Source organism: Heterodontus francisci, chromosome 13 (genome assembly GCF_036365525.1).
Source record: "Heterodontus francisci isolate sHetFra1 chromosome 13, sHetFra1.hap1, whole genome shotgun sequence".
In the NCBI taxonomy this organism is placed as follows: Eukaryota; Metazoa; Chordata; class Chondrichthyes; order Heterodontiformes; family Heterodontidae; genus Heterodontus; species Heterodontus francisci.
Genome location: NC_090383.1, coordinates 115,054,354 through 115,068,734, shown reverse-complemented (window position 1 = coordinate 115,068,734; position 14,381 = coordinate 115,054,354). Strand labels below are relative to the sequence as shown.

At 46.3% G+C, this 14,381-nt stretch overlaps 1 protein-coding gene across 6 annotated transcripts in view; it reads left to right on the top strand.

Annotated features, from left to right (window-relative positions):
* nhsl1b (NHS-like 1b) overlaps window positions 1–14,381 on the top strand; it is a 242,136-nt gene that overhangs the window by 214,888 nt on the left and 12,867 nt on the right. For 5 of the 6 annotated variants that reach the window (XM_068045510.1, XM_068045514.1, XM_068045512.1 and 2 more), the window contains exons 4-5: window positions 2,498–2,690; window positions 12,033–12,164. In XM_068045510.1, coding sequence (XP_067901611.1) covers window positions 2,498–2,690; window positions 12,033–12,164 — 325 coding nt within the window. The remainder of the gene's footprint in view (window positions 1–2,497; window positions 2,691–12,032; window positions 12,165–14,381) is intronic. The other variant, XM_068045511.1, reaches the window with a different exon arrangement.

The following is a 14,381-nucleotide window of genomic DNA, read 5'->3' as shown; positions in this document are numbered from 1 at the left end:
ATTGCTCTTCACGCTGAGGGTGCCCAACAAATGGAATAGGATTCAGGAAGAACAAATGGAGGAGAAAATCTATTAAGAAATAATTGAAATGTGGGCAACTTTAGGATTTCTCTGGATGGTTGAATTAAGAAGGTCTGAATCCTTGCTTGCCTGCCTTCACATCTCCGTGACTATCTGTTTACACAAGAGCCCCTCCTTCGCACTCAAATAACAAATGGTAGCATCGTGCACCCACATAAGCTCACAAGATGTCCCCATGTGTCCTGATAAAACTAACCCCCTCATTGACGGGGTCTGCACTCCCTCCCTTCCTCCTCCCACCCACATGTCCCCACACAAGCCCCCGGTTCCCTAAGTGAGAGGACAGGGAGAGGCCCTGGGTGTTGAATGCTTCACATGCGATGCCCCCATATTTTGTTTAAATCCTGACACCCACCATCCCCCCTTTCCCTTCCTGTTAAGAGGAAGAGAAGTTCCCAGTTTCCAAACTCTGATGTGTTCCCATCCTGATCAACCACCCAGTCGCCCTTGCTGGGGGCAGATAGAGTCAGGTTTGCCTGCGATGAGCCCCCTCCCCATGATTAATCAGTCTCTGAAATACAGAGCCAAACCCTCAAGCCTGATGGACGAGCCTGTAAATGAAAAGTAATTGCTCTGAGAAAAAAAACCGTAGTCTTTGAGCTGCCCCTTTAGATACCTGCCACGGTTGGATGCTATGGATTCTCAGACAACATGTAAACATATAAAAGCCACTGGTTTCACGTTAGCAGAATAAATGAATTGTTGTTATTTTTCATTTACCGCTGCCTGTATTCTGCTTCCTCGATCCTGTGCATGATAATGGACAAGGTTTGCCGCTAGTAATTGATGTTAGGGGTGGGGGGAATTCAAATTAACTGTTCACAGTCTCGGCTGTGGACATAATTAAGACATACAGTAAACTCGCTGGTTTATGACTGATCACCAGCAGACTGCCTCATACTCTCCTGACTTCTCCTGATCAGCAAGGTCACTGGTTTCAGGACACTGAACGGATTGAATCACATAATACCATGCCCCTCAACGCCCCCTCCACCCCTGCTGGTCCCTGGTGTCACCCACTCCCCCCAAAATAAAAACATTAGCAAAAGTCCTGAAACACCCCATAAAATAACAAAATAGTCATGATAAGTCCATGGTACTGATGATCAAGAATAACAGACCATCTGTACATCCGAGCTAAAAGAAACTGAACACTATTTTATTCTAAACGGTTCAGAACTGTGCAGTAATAAGTGAGCTTTTTCTCATTATAGTACCGGGGCATGAGTTTTAAAATTAGGATGTTAGCAGTGAGAGGGAAATCAGGACAAGCTTTCACCCAGTGGCTATTGGGTACCCTGGGGTAGGGGTCCCACCATTTCTCAGCTGGCTAAATCTGAGAGTATGTTTTTTTAAAAATTAATTCACGCGATGTGGGCTGTCACTGGCCAGGCCAACATTTATTGCCCATCCCTAATTGCGCCTTCTTGGAACGCTGCAGTCCATCTGGTACGGGTACACCCACAGTGCTGTTAAGGAGGGAGCTCCAGGATTTTGGCCCGGCAAAAGTGAAGGAACGGCGATATATTTCCAAGTCAGGACGGTCTGTGGCTTGGAGGGGAAGTTGCAGGTGGTGGTGTTCCCATGCATCTGCTGCCCTTGTCCTTCTAGGTGGTAGAGGTTGCGGGTTTGGTAAATTCAGTCAAAGTGCAGCAGTCCTTGATATCAAGGCCAGGATTACTCCAAATAGCTTGGGATGGTGTCCCTGATCATTATTCCGCTACCCCCAAACCACCCAATCCCTCGCTGGAGATATGAGTGTGTGGCTATCAGCTGAGTATAGAATTTGGATGTAATGCGCTTTCACACTCATAATCTAAGCTTACACATGAGGAATGGCCAATTGGCAAAGTACATTGGGGTGCCTGGTGCCCACAAGGAGTTAATGTCTATGGGAAGGGGAGGGATGGTTGGTGATTGGAGAGAAAATTATTGGAAACAGAAAGCAGGGGAAACGATTCATGAAGTGTTACCAAGGAAGGGTCATTGATCTGAACCGTATAAATGAGATTAGAGACAATGGGATAGATTGCAAGGGAATAATCTTAAAATTAGAGCTAAGCCATTCAGTAAGCACTTCCTCACACAAAGGGTTAAGGAAATCTGGAACTCTTTCTCCTCCAAAACAAGTTGTTTAGGCCGGGGAGGTGTCAATTGAAAATTTAAATTGGTAGATTTTTGTTGGATAAGGGTATTAAACGTGACAGAACCAAGGTAGATAGAGTTAAGATACAGATCAGCCAGAGTCTAGTTAAATGGTGGAGCAGGCTGGAGGGGCCAAGAGGCCTCCTCTTGTTACTACAGAGGGAGAAAAGACTTGAGGAACATGGTGAGAAGGATGAAAAGGTGGGATAGGTTTGTTGGACAGAATCGTCCTCTCATCTTCCTAAACATGTATTTTGTGCTCTTCATGAAGTCCACAGTTAAGTCTGTCGACGAGGAAAAGCTGTACTATTCCAGGAGATCTAAAACCCCAGTGGCCAGTGACCTCTCCGAGATTGATGTCCAGACCAACTGGACCAAGGCCCTTCCACTGCCCACTCCAGAGGAGAAGATGCGTCAACAAGCCCAGGCTGTACAGAGTGATGTCATCCCAATAAATGTAACAGGTATGTGGTAGGGCAGTGGGGGATGGGAGAGGGTGAAAGGGTTATCATTACATCACAACCAACAAAGAAAGTAGCTGTTTTACTTACATTGGCGTATTTACATAATGTAGCATTTTGCTTTTCCAAAATCATGAACAGCTTTTTGAAAGGAATCTCTGGGCTAACTCTCAAATGGTGTATTTGGTAAGTTGCTGGTAACATAACAAAGATACAGTATATGTGGAACTTACTACCGCAGGGGTAGTTGAGGGGGATAGCATAGATGGGCTTGAGGGGAAACTGGATAAGCACATGAAGGAGAAAGAAATAGAAGGATATGCACGTAGGGTGAGATGAAGTCAAGTGGGAGGAGGCTCATGTGGAGCATAAACATCAGCACAGACATGTTGGATCGAATGGCCTGTTTCTGTGCTATAAATTCTCTATAATTCTATGCAGTATAAATTTTTAAAAAGCAAATGCTGGACAGAGTAGATGGGGAGAAACTATACCCATTGGCAGAAGGGTCGGGAACCAGAGGACACCAATTTAAGGTGAACGGCAAAAGAACCAAAGACGACATGAGAAAAATCATTTTTACGCAGCGAGTGGTTCTGATCTGGACTGCACTGCCTGAGAGTGTGGTGGTGGCAGGTTCAGTTGAGGCATTCAAGAGGCAATTGAATAAGCACCTGAAGAGAAAATATTTGCAGGGCTATGTGGAAAAGGAGGGGGACCAGGACGAGTGGAGTTGCTCTTACAGAGAGCCAGCACAGACACAATAGGCCAAATGGCCTCCTTCTGAGCTGTAACCATTCTGTGATTCTATTCTATAAATTATAAGACCATAACGCATCCAATATTTTCTACAACAGTTCTGGTGAAGAGTCCCACCCAAAACATTAACCGGCACGTACATAAGTAGGGAAAGAGAGAGAGAGAGAGAGAGATGTCATTTGGCCCATCAGGTCTATTCTTACTCATAAAATCTACAGTGACCTTCCCCCATCACAGCAACTACCACACCCCAGTTTCAGAGACTTACATGGAATGTACAGCACAGGAACAGGCCATTCAGCCCAGCTGCTCTGACCTGGTGTTTATCATTCACACGACCCTCCTCCCACCCATTTTCATATCCTATCAACCATATCCTTCTATTCCTTTCTGCCTCGTGTATTTATCTAGCTTCCTCTTAAAAGCGTGTATGCTATTCCCCCTGTGGTAGCAAGTTCCACGTTCTAACTGCTCTCTGGGTACTACAGTGGAATTTGTGTTCCCCTATTCACCTTTCCACGCGGTTTGCCCAGCGACTGAGCCAGTGGCAGCTAACGAAATGAGGCTCTTACCCCACAGTAAGAAAGTGAGTCAAAGCTTAGGGTTATAATTCTGGTTGTACATATTCCTGGAGGATTCTCCACATGTCCAACTGTCCCGCCCAGTCAAGTCTGACTTCATTAGTCGAGGAATCATAGAATTGTACAGCATGATAGGAGGCCGTTCAGCTCATCGAGCCTGTGCCAGCTCTTTGACTTAGTCTCCCTGCTTCTTCCCCATAGCCCTGCAAATTAGATTAGATTAGATTAGAGATACAGCACTGAAACAGGCCCTTCGGCCCACCGAGTCTGTGCCGAACATCAACCACCCATTTATACTAATCCTACACTAATCCCATATTCCTACCAAACATCCCCACCTGTCCCTATATTGCCCTACCACCTACCTATACTAGTGACAATTTATAATGGCCAATTTACCTATCAACCTGCAAGTCTTTTGGCTTGTGGGAGGAAACCGGAGCACCCGGAGAAAACCCACGCAGACACAGGGAGCTTTTTGATTATTCGTTTGTGGCGAATTGCCCTTGACCTGAGTGGCTTGCTTGGCCATTTCAGAGGACTTTTTTTGTTAAAGATGTCTGGAGTCACACGTAGGCCAGACCAGGTAAGAATGGCAGATTACCTGCCTTAAAGGGCATTCGTGAACCAGATGGGTTTTTACAGCAGTGGTTTCATGGTCAGCATATTTATTAATTGAATTCAAATCCCACCATGGCTGATTGTGAAATTTGAATCCATGTGCCCAGAGCATTAGCCTGGGCTCTGAATTACTAATCTATTGACGTTACCACTATGCCACTGCCTCTCCTGTGTTCTTTTCAAGTATCCAATTCCCTTTTGAAAGTTTCTGCTTCTACACCGCTGTCAGGCAGCACCTTCTATATTACAAAAGGAAGCTCCTTCTCCTCAGGTCCGAGTCTCATTTGATTTCTCTGCTCTAAACTCCTCAGACCCTGTTTGAGTATAACAGTAAAAGCTTTCAGATCACCAATAATTAATCCCACATCTACTTCAACTAGATCCCTTTCTCTAATAGCTAGTTTATCAATTCCCCTCCTCACTTTTCCTCCAAAACTGTGTGCTAACAATGGGGTCAGCATGCTTACTCCATAAATTCAGTTGTTTAGGGCTTGAACTGAATTCCCTACGGGACAAGAAAATCAGTGTCACCTTGGCAACACTGCCACCTCTGGGTCAGATCATTGTCAACAATAGGTCTTGCATTTCTGTAGCGCCTTTTGAAACCTCAGGTCATCCCAAAACGCTTTACAGCCGATGAAATACTTTTGAAGCATTTTTTAATCGTTCATGGGATGTGGGCGTCACTGGCTACGCCGGTATTTATTGCCCATCCCTAATTGCCTTTGAGAAGATGGTGGTGAGCTGCCTTCTTGAACCGCTGCAGTCTGTGTGGGGTAGGTACACCCAAGGTGGTGTTACAGAGGCAGTTCCAGGATTTTGACCCAAAGACAGCGAAGGAACGGCGATATAGTTCCAAGTTAGGATGGTGTGTGGCTTGGAGGGGAACTTGCAGGTGGTGGTGTTCCCATGTATCTGCTGCCCTTGTCCTTCTAGGTGGTAGAGGTCGCGGGTTTGGAAGGTGCTATCGAAGGAGCCTTGGTGCATTGCTGCAGTACGTCTTGTAGGTGGTACACACTGCTGCCACTGTGCATCAGTGGTGAAGGGAATGAATGTTTATGGATGGGGAGGTCATGGCATAGTGGTATTGTCACTCATCTAATAACCCAGAGACCCAGGGTATTGCTCTGGGGACATGAGTTCAAATCCCACCACAGCAGAAAGTGGAATTTGAATTCAATTAATAAATCTGGAATTAAAAGCTAGTCTAATGAAGGCAATGAAACCGTTGTTGATTGTTGTAAAAACCCATTCGGTTCACTAATGTCCTTTAGGGAAGGAAATCTGCTGTCCTTACCCGGTCTGACCTACATGTGACTCCAGACCCACAGCAATGTGGTTGACTCTTAATGCCCTCTGAAATGGCCTAGCAAACCACTCAGTTGTATCAAACCGTTACAAAGTCAATAAGGAATGAAACCGGACGGACCACCCGGCATCGACCTAAGCACCGGAAATGACAACGGCAAACCAAGCCCTGTTGACCCTGCAAAGTTCTCCTTACGAACATAGAAACATAGAAAAATAGTAGCAGGAGTAGGCCATTCGGCCCTTCGCGCCTGCACCACCATTCCATACGATCATGGCTGATCATCCAAACTCAGTAACCTGTTCCCGCTTTCTCCCCGTATCCCTTGATCCCATTAGCCCTCAGAACTATATCTAACTCTTTCTTGAATATATTTAATGATTTGGCCTCAACTGCTTTCTGTGGTAGAGAATTCCACAGGTTCACCACACTCTGGGTGAAGACATCCCTCCTCATCTTAGTCCTAAATGGCTTACCCCTTCTCCTTAGACTGTGACCCCTGGTCCTGGACTCCCCCGCCATTGGGAACATCCTTGCTGCATCTAGTCTGTCCAGTCCTGTTAGAATTTTGTAGGTTTCTCTGAGATCCCCTCTCATTCTTCTAAACTCTAGCGAATACAAGCCTAATTGACCCAATCTCTCTCCATATGTCAGTTCTGCCATCCCAGGAATCAGTCTGGTGAACCTTCGCTGCACTCCCTCCATAGCAAGAACATCGTTCCTCAGATAAGGAGACCAAAACTGCACACAATACTCCAGATGTGGTCTCACCAAGGCCTTGTATAATTGCAGCAAGACATCCTTGCTCCTGTACTCGAATCCTCTCGCTATGAAGGCCAACATACCATTTGCCTTCTTAACTGCCTGCTGCAACTGCATGCTTACTTTCAGCGACTGGTGCACAAGGACATCCAGGTCTCGCTGCACCTCCCCCTTTCACAATCTATTGCCGTTCAGATAATAATCAGCCTTTCTGTTTTTGCCACCAAAGTGGATAACCTCACATTTATCCACATTATACTGCATCTGCCATGTATTTGCCCACTCACTCAACCTGTCCAAATCACACTGGAGCTTTCCTGCATCCTCCTCACAGCTCACACTCCCACCCAGCTTTGTGTCGTCTGCAAACCTGGATATATTACATTTAATTCCTTCATCTATATCATTAATATATATTGTGAATAGCTGGGGTCCTAGTATTGATCCCTGTGGTACCCCACTAGTCACTGCCTGCCACTCGGAAAAAGACCTATTTATTCCTACTCTTTGTTTCCTGTCTGCCAACCAGTTCTCTATCCAACCAGAACCTTACCCCCAATTCCATGTGCTTTAATTTTGCATGATAATCTCTTATGTGGAACCTTATCGAAAGACTTCTGAGAGTCCAAATACACCACATCCACTGGTTCTCCCTTATCTATTCTACTAGTTACATCCTCAAAAATTTCAGCAGATTTGTCAAGCATGATTTCCCTTTCATAAATCCATGTTGACTTTGTCCGATCATGTTATTGTTTTCCAAGTGCTCTACTATTGCATCTTTTATAATGGGCTCTAGCATTTTCCCCACTACTGATGTCAGGTCTATAATTCCCTGTTTTCTCTCTACCTCTTTTTTTAAATAGTGGGGTTACATTAGCTACCCTCCAATCCGTTGGAACTATTCCAGAGTCTATAGAATTTTGAAAATTGACCAGCAATGCATCTACTATTTCTAGGGCCACTTCCTTAAGTACTCTGGGATGTAGATTATCAGACCCTGGGGATTTATCAGCCTTCAATCCCATCAATTTCCCTAACACCATTTCCATACTAATACTGATTTCATACAGTTCCTCCTTCTCACTAGACCCTCTGTTCCCCAACAATTCTGGGAGGTAATTTGTTTCCTCCTTTGTGAAGACAGAACAAAAGTATGTATTTAATTGGTCTGCCATTTCTTTGTTCCCCATTATAAATTCCCCCGTTTCTGACTGTAAGGGACCCACATTTGTCTTCACTAATCTTTTTCTCTTTACATATCTGTAGAAGCTTTTAAAGTCAGTTTTTATGTTCTCTGCGAGCTTACTCTCATTCTCTATATTCCCCTTCTTAATCAATCTCTTTGTCCTCCATTGCTGAATTCTAAACTGCTCCCAATCCTCAGGTTTGCTGCTTGTTCTGGCCATTTTATATTTCTCCTCCTTGGATCTAATACTATCCCTAATTTATTTTGTAAGCCATGGTTGAGCCACACTTCCTGTTTTATTTTTGTGCCAGACAGGAATGAACAATTGTTGTAATTCATCCATGCGCTCTTTAAATGCTAGTCATTGCCTATCCACTGTCAACCCTTTAAGTAACTTTCCCCAATCTATCGTAGCCAACTCATGCCTCTTACCTTCATAGTTTCCTTTATTTAGATTCAGGACCCTTGTCTCGGAATCAATTCTTTCACACTCCATCTTAATGAAGAATTCTGTCATGTGGGGGCTTGTGCCAAAGTTGGCAAAGCTGTATCACAGATTAGTCAAGCAACAGCCTGACATAGTCATACTCATGGAATCATACCTGACAATGTCCCAGACACTACCAACACCATCTCTGGGTATGTCCTGTCCCACCAGCAGGACAGACCCAGCAGAGGTGGCGGCACAGGGGTATACAGTCGGGAGGGAGTTGCCCCATGGGTCCTCAACATCAACTCCGGACCCCATGAAGTCTCATGGCATCAGGTCAAACATGGGCAAGGAAACCTCCTGCTGATTACCACCTATCACCCACTCCTCAGCTGATGAATCAGTACTCCTCAATGTTGAGCAACACTTGGAGGAAGCACTGAGGGTGGCAAGGGTGTTGAATGTACTCTGGGTGGGGGTCTTCAATGTCCATCACGAAGAGTGGCTCGGTAGCACCACTACTTACCGAACTGGCTGAGTCCTAAAGGACATAGCTGCTAGACTGGGTCTGCAGCAGGTGGTGAGGGAACCAACGAGAGAAAAACATAATTGACCTCGTCCTCGCTAATCTTCCTGCCACAGATACATCTGTCCATGACAGTATTGGTAAGAGTGACCACCGCGCAGTCCTTGTGGAGACAAAGTCCCGTCTTCACATTGAGGATACCCTCCATCGTGTTGTGTGGCACTATCACCATGCTAAGTTGCATAGATTTCAAACAGATCTAGCAAAGCAAAATTGGACATCCGTGAGGCGCTGTGGGCCATCAGCAGCAGCAGAATTGTATTCAACCACAATCTGTAACCTCATGGCCCGGCATATCCCCCAAACTACTGTGGCCGGGGGATCAACCCTGGTTCAATGAAGAGTGCAGGAGGGCATGCCAGGAGCAGCACCTGACATACCTCAAAATGAGGTGTCAACCTGGTGCGGCTACAACCCAGGACTACTTGTGTGCCAAACAGCGGAAGCAGTATGCGATAGACAGAGCTAAGCGATCCCACAACCAACGGATCAGATCCAAGCTCCAGTCCTGCCACATCCAGCTGTGAATGGTGTGGACAATTGAACAACTAACAGGAGGAGGCGGTGGCTCCACAAATATCCCCATCCTCAATGATGGGGGAGCCCAGCACATCAGTGCAAAAGACAAGGCTGAAGCATTCACAACAATCTTCAACCAGAAGATCCATCTCGGCCTCCTCCTGAAGTCCCCAGTATCACAGATGCTAGTCTTCAACCAATTAGATTCACTCCATGTGATATCAAGAAATGACTGAAGGCTGCAAAAGCTATGGGGTCTGACAACATTCCGGCAATAGTACTGAAGACCTGTGCTCCAGAGCTAGCCGCACCCCTAGTCAAGCTGTTCCAGTACAGCTAAAACACTGGTATCTACCCTGCAATGTGGAAAATTGCCCAGGTATGTCCTGCTTTTTGTGTACAAAACAAATCCAACCCGGCCAGTTACCGCCCCATCAGTCTACTCTCGATCATCAGTAAAGTGATGGACGGTGTCGTCGACAGTGCTACCAAGAGCACTTGCTCAGCGATAAACCAGTTCAGTGACAGTCACTTTGGGTTCTATCAGGGCCACTCAGCTCCTGACCTCATTACAGCCTTGGTTCAAACATGGACAAAAGAGCTGAACTCAAGAGGTGAGGTGAGAGTGACTGCCCTTGCCATCAAGGCAGCATTCGACTGAGTAGGAGCCCACTGAGCATCAAGGAGCCCTAGCAAAACTGGAGTCAATGGGAATCAAGGGGAAAACTCTTTGCTGGTTGGAGTCGTACCTAGCGCAAAGGAAGATGGTTGTGGTTGTTGGAGGTCAATCATCTCAGCTCCAAGACATCACTGCAGGTGTTTCTCGGGGTAGTGTCCTCGGCCCAACCATCTTCAGCTGCTTCATCAATGACCTTCCTTCAATCATAAGGTCAGAAGTGGGGATGTTCGCTGATGATTACACAATGTTCAGCACCATTCGTGACTCCTCAGATACTGAAGCAGTCCATGTAGAAATGCAGCAAGACCTGGACAATATCCAGGCTTGGGCTGATAAGTGACAAGTAACATTTGCGCCACACAAGTGTCAGGCAATGATCATCTCCAACAAGAGAGCATCTACCCCATCTCCCGTTGACATTCAATGGCATTACGATCGCTGAATCTCCCACTATCAACACCCTGGGGGTTACCATTGACCAGAAACTGAACTGGAGTAGCCATATAAATGCTGTGGCTACAAGAGCAGGTCAGAGGCTGGGAATTCTGCGGTGAGTAACTCACCTCCCAACTCCCCAAAGCCTGTCCACCATCTACAAGGCACAAGTCAGGGGTGTGTTGGAATACTCCCCACTTGCCTGAATGGGTGCAGCTGCAATAACGCTCAGGAATGTAATGTAGGAAACATCGAATCAATTTTGGGCGGCGCAGTGGCACAGTGGTTAGCACCACAGCCTCGCAGCTCCAGTGACCCTGGTTCGGTTCTGGGTACAGTCTGTGCAGAGTTTCCAAGTTCTCCCTGTGACCGCATGGGTTTCCTCCGGGTGCTCCGGTTTCCTCCCACAGCCAAAGACTTGCGGGTTGATAGATAAATTGACCATTGTAAATTTCCCCTAGTGTAGGTAGGTGGTATGAGAATTGAGGGAAGGTGGGTATGTGAGAGGGAAATGGGATTAATGTAGGATTAGTATAAATGGATGGTTGATGGTCAGCATGGACTCGTTGGGACAAAGGGCCTGTTTCAGTGCTGTATCTCTCTATGACTCTAATTTACACACAGCCATCCCCCATGAACAGCGTTCTGGTAACAACCAGATCATCTGTTTTAGTGATGTTAGTTGAGGGATAAATATTGGTTAGGTAACTGAAAGGGGCCAACTTGTTGCGGCCTGCGTGGAGGCCTCTTGAGTTGCGCTTGCACAGGTTACAGGGAACGTTTCTTCACAGGCAAGGATTACTTTGCCATTTTGCACACAGCAAGATCCCACAAGCAGCAATGCAATGACTCCGTTTGTTTGTGGTAGTGTTGGATGAGGGAGGCACGTTTGCCAGTCCAGGCCTCTGGGCCAATAACACAACCGTTCTGTTATCAAATTCTTAGAGGGCTTGACCGGGTACATGCTAGAGGCTCTTTCCCTGGCTGGCAAGCCTAGAAGTAGGGGCCATAATCTCAGGAAAAGGGGTCGGCCATTTAGGACTGAGATGAGGAGAAATTTCTTCACTCAGAGGGCTGTGAATCTTTGGAATTCTCAACCTCAGAAAGCTGTGGATGCTCCATCATTGAGTATATTCAAGGCTGAGATCATTAGATTTGTGAGCACTAAGGGAATAAGGGTTATGGGGATAGGGCGGGATAGTGGAGTTATGGTTGATCAGCTATGATCTTATTGAATGCTTGATCAGAATGACCTCCTCCTGTTCCTATGTCCCTATCCCTAGTTGTGAATAACAGTTTGATAAAACCAGCTGGCTCTATCAGCCGCTTCAGTGGGCAGTTCAGAGTCAGGCATGTCGGCTTGGGACTGGAGTCATCTACTGGCCCAGACCAGCTAAGGATGGCAGGTTTAATGAACCAGTTGGGCGAGCGTGTGTAGTAATGGTTACTTTGCTTGCTCTGCTGCTTCCTATCAGGCGAGAGCTTCGATCGCCATGCCGGCACCAGGCGGTCTCTCGTCCATTCAGACACTGTGCTCAGGCGGTCAACGAAAATCAAACGGAGAAAGACAATCACCGGGCTGCCCGAGACCATCCAGAAGGAATTAGGTATGGCTGATCAGTACTGTATTCACAACCCTCCCCTCTTCTCATCTGTAATCGTATGTGTGTTTGTGTGTGTGTCAATGTGTGTATATATTAACCAGTAGTTTTCACCTGTCTCCTACCAATACAGTCTGATAGCCAGCAGAGAAAAGTTCCAGGGAGAATGGTGGTGTCTGGACAGGGAAAGGAAGTGACCAAGAATGTTCTGAGTTCTCCGTGCCTTACAGCTGCCCCTTCCCTCCCTCATGGGCTCAGAGAGAGGTACTGAGCAATGTGGCATAGTAAGATCCCAGGTCCTTCACTTGCCCTGTGCTGAGATCATGGATCTCAGCAGTTAGGGGGAAGGGGAGGGCACTGTATTTGTTCTCAACTCCCAGGACTCCTAATTGCTCTCCGGGGATCCCCCTCAACCCCACCGGAAAGGATGAGCGTGAGGGCAGGATTAGGCTCGGGTGGGAGATGCTCAAACAGTCTCACCAACACTCGCAATCTGGACTGTACCTTCTTGTGAGTCTGTGTCGTTGGGAGAGAGGAGAGAGCGAGAGAAAGGGTGGAGAGAGAGAGAGAGAGGGGGAGGCAGTGGGAGAGAAAGAGATGAGAGAGAGAAAGAAGAGCGAGGGGAGGGAGTGAAAGAATAGGGGGTGAGAGGAACAGAGGTGGGAAGACAGAGAGTGGGAGGTGGTGTAGAGGGCGAAAAGGAAGAGACTGGAAGGTAGGGGGCAAGAAAAAAAAGAGAGAAACAAGGAAAAGAGGGGAGGCAGTGAAAGAGCAAGGCGAGAGAGAGAAAGGGAGAGAGGGAGGGATAGAGGTGGGAGAGAGAGGGAGAGGAAGATGGGTAGGGAGAAAGAAAGTGACGGGAGAGAGTGAAAGGGAGAACAAAGTAAATGATAATTGATCAATTTCCCTCAAATTTGGTTGGAGTATTTTAACCCGGGGTATTGTAAATGATCAAGTCTTTTTCCGCTTGGTTCTCGATGCTACTGAAAGATGTTTTAATCCAATATTTGGAAATGTCTCAGTTGTAGCCAAAGTGAGGAGGAGTCTCATTCTCTATGTAAAAGGCAATCTGCTGAACTTGCTCTGGAGTAGGTGCTTTCAATATCTGCTGCTGGTTTAGTTCACATGGCCTGGTCTGTGTGCCAGCTCCCCCTGTGTTTCCATGTGCCTTAAATATCCTTACCTGGCAAAAATCATTCAAAGTCTTGAGAGCACTAGCTGACCCAACAACCATAGCATTTTGAGGGGGAGAGTCCCAGATTTCTGCTATCCTTTGTGTAAAAAGTTGCTTCCTGATTTCGCTCCTGAATGCCCTGGCTCTAATTTTAAGATTATGTCCTCTCGTTTTTGACTCCATCACCCACCTCCCCCCCCCAACCCATCCGAGGAAACAGTTTTACTGTGCTTGTCCTGTCAAATCCTTTCAACATTTTGATCAGACCACCCCTCAATCTTCTATATTGAAGGGAATTCAAGCCATGTTACTGCACCCTGTGCTCATAATTTAACTCTTTAAGCCCCATCTCAACATAGCAACAGCTTTTAAAGAGTTCTGACAGTCAGATGTACGTATCTCTCTTTATAAACATCACAGGGGGTGTCATATTCAACATGAATAGAATGCTACCTTGGTTCCCAGTGATGTCCCATTGACACAGGTCGATTGAAAATGGTTTTAATTGCAAATGATGATAACATCATCCAATGAAACTGCAAGAATTGACATACTTGCATTGATATAGCACTTTTTACAACCTCAGGAAGTTCCAAAGCTGCTTCAACTTTGACTCGGAGGCAGACCTAGAGCTTGATGGGAAAAACACAAGGATATTAAAGTTAACTGCAATTCCTTATAAACCATGATTTTTAAAAGGGATCTTCCAGGTGAAGCTCACTCTTCAATTAATTCTTTGAGGAGTGCAGAAGTGTGTGTGTGTGTCTGTGTATCAGTGGGGGTGTCTGTGCGTCGGTGGGTGTGGGCGTGTGTGTGCGGGTGGGTAAGTGTGGGTTGGCAGATGTGTAAGTGTGTGTTGGTGAACCTGTGTATCTATGTGTGTTGGCATATGTGTCTGTGCGTAGGTGTGTGTTGGCGAGTTTGTCTGTGCATGTGTGTATAAGTGTGCGTTGGTGGATGTACCTGTGTGTAAGTGTGTTGGTGAGTGTAAATGTGGGTTGGTGGGTATGTCTTTGTATGTGTATCTATGTGTGTTGGTGGATGTGTCT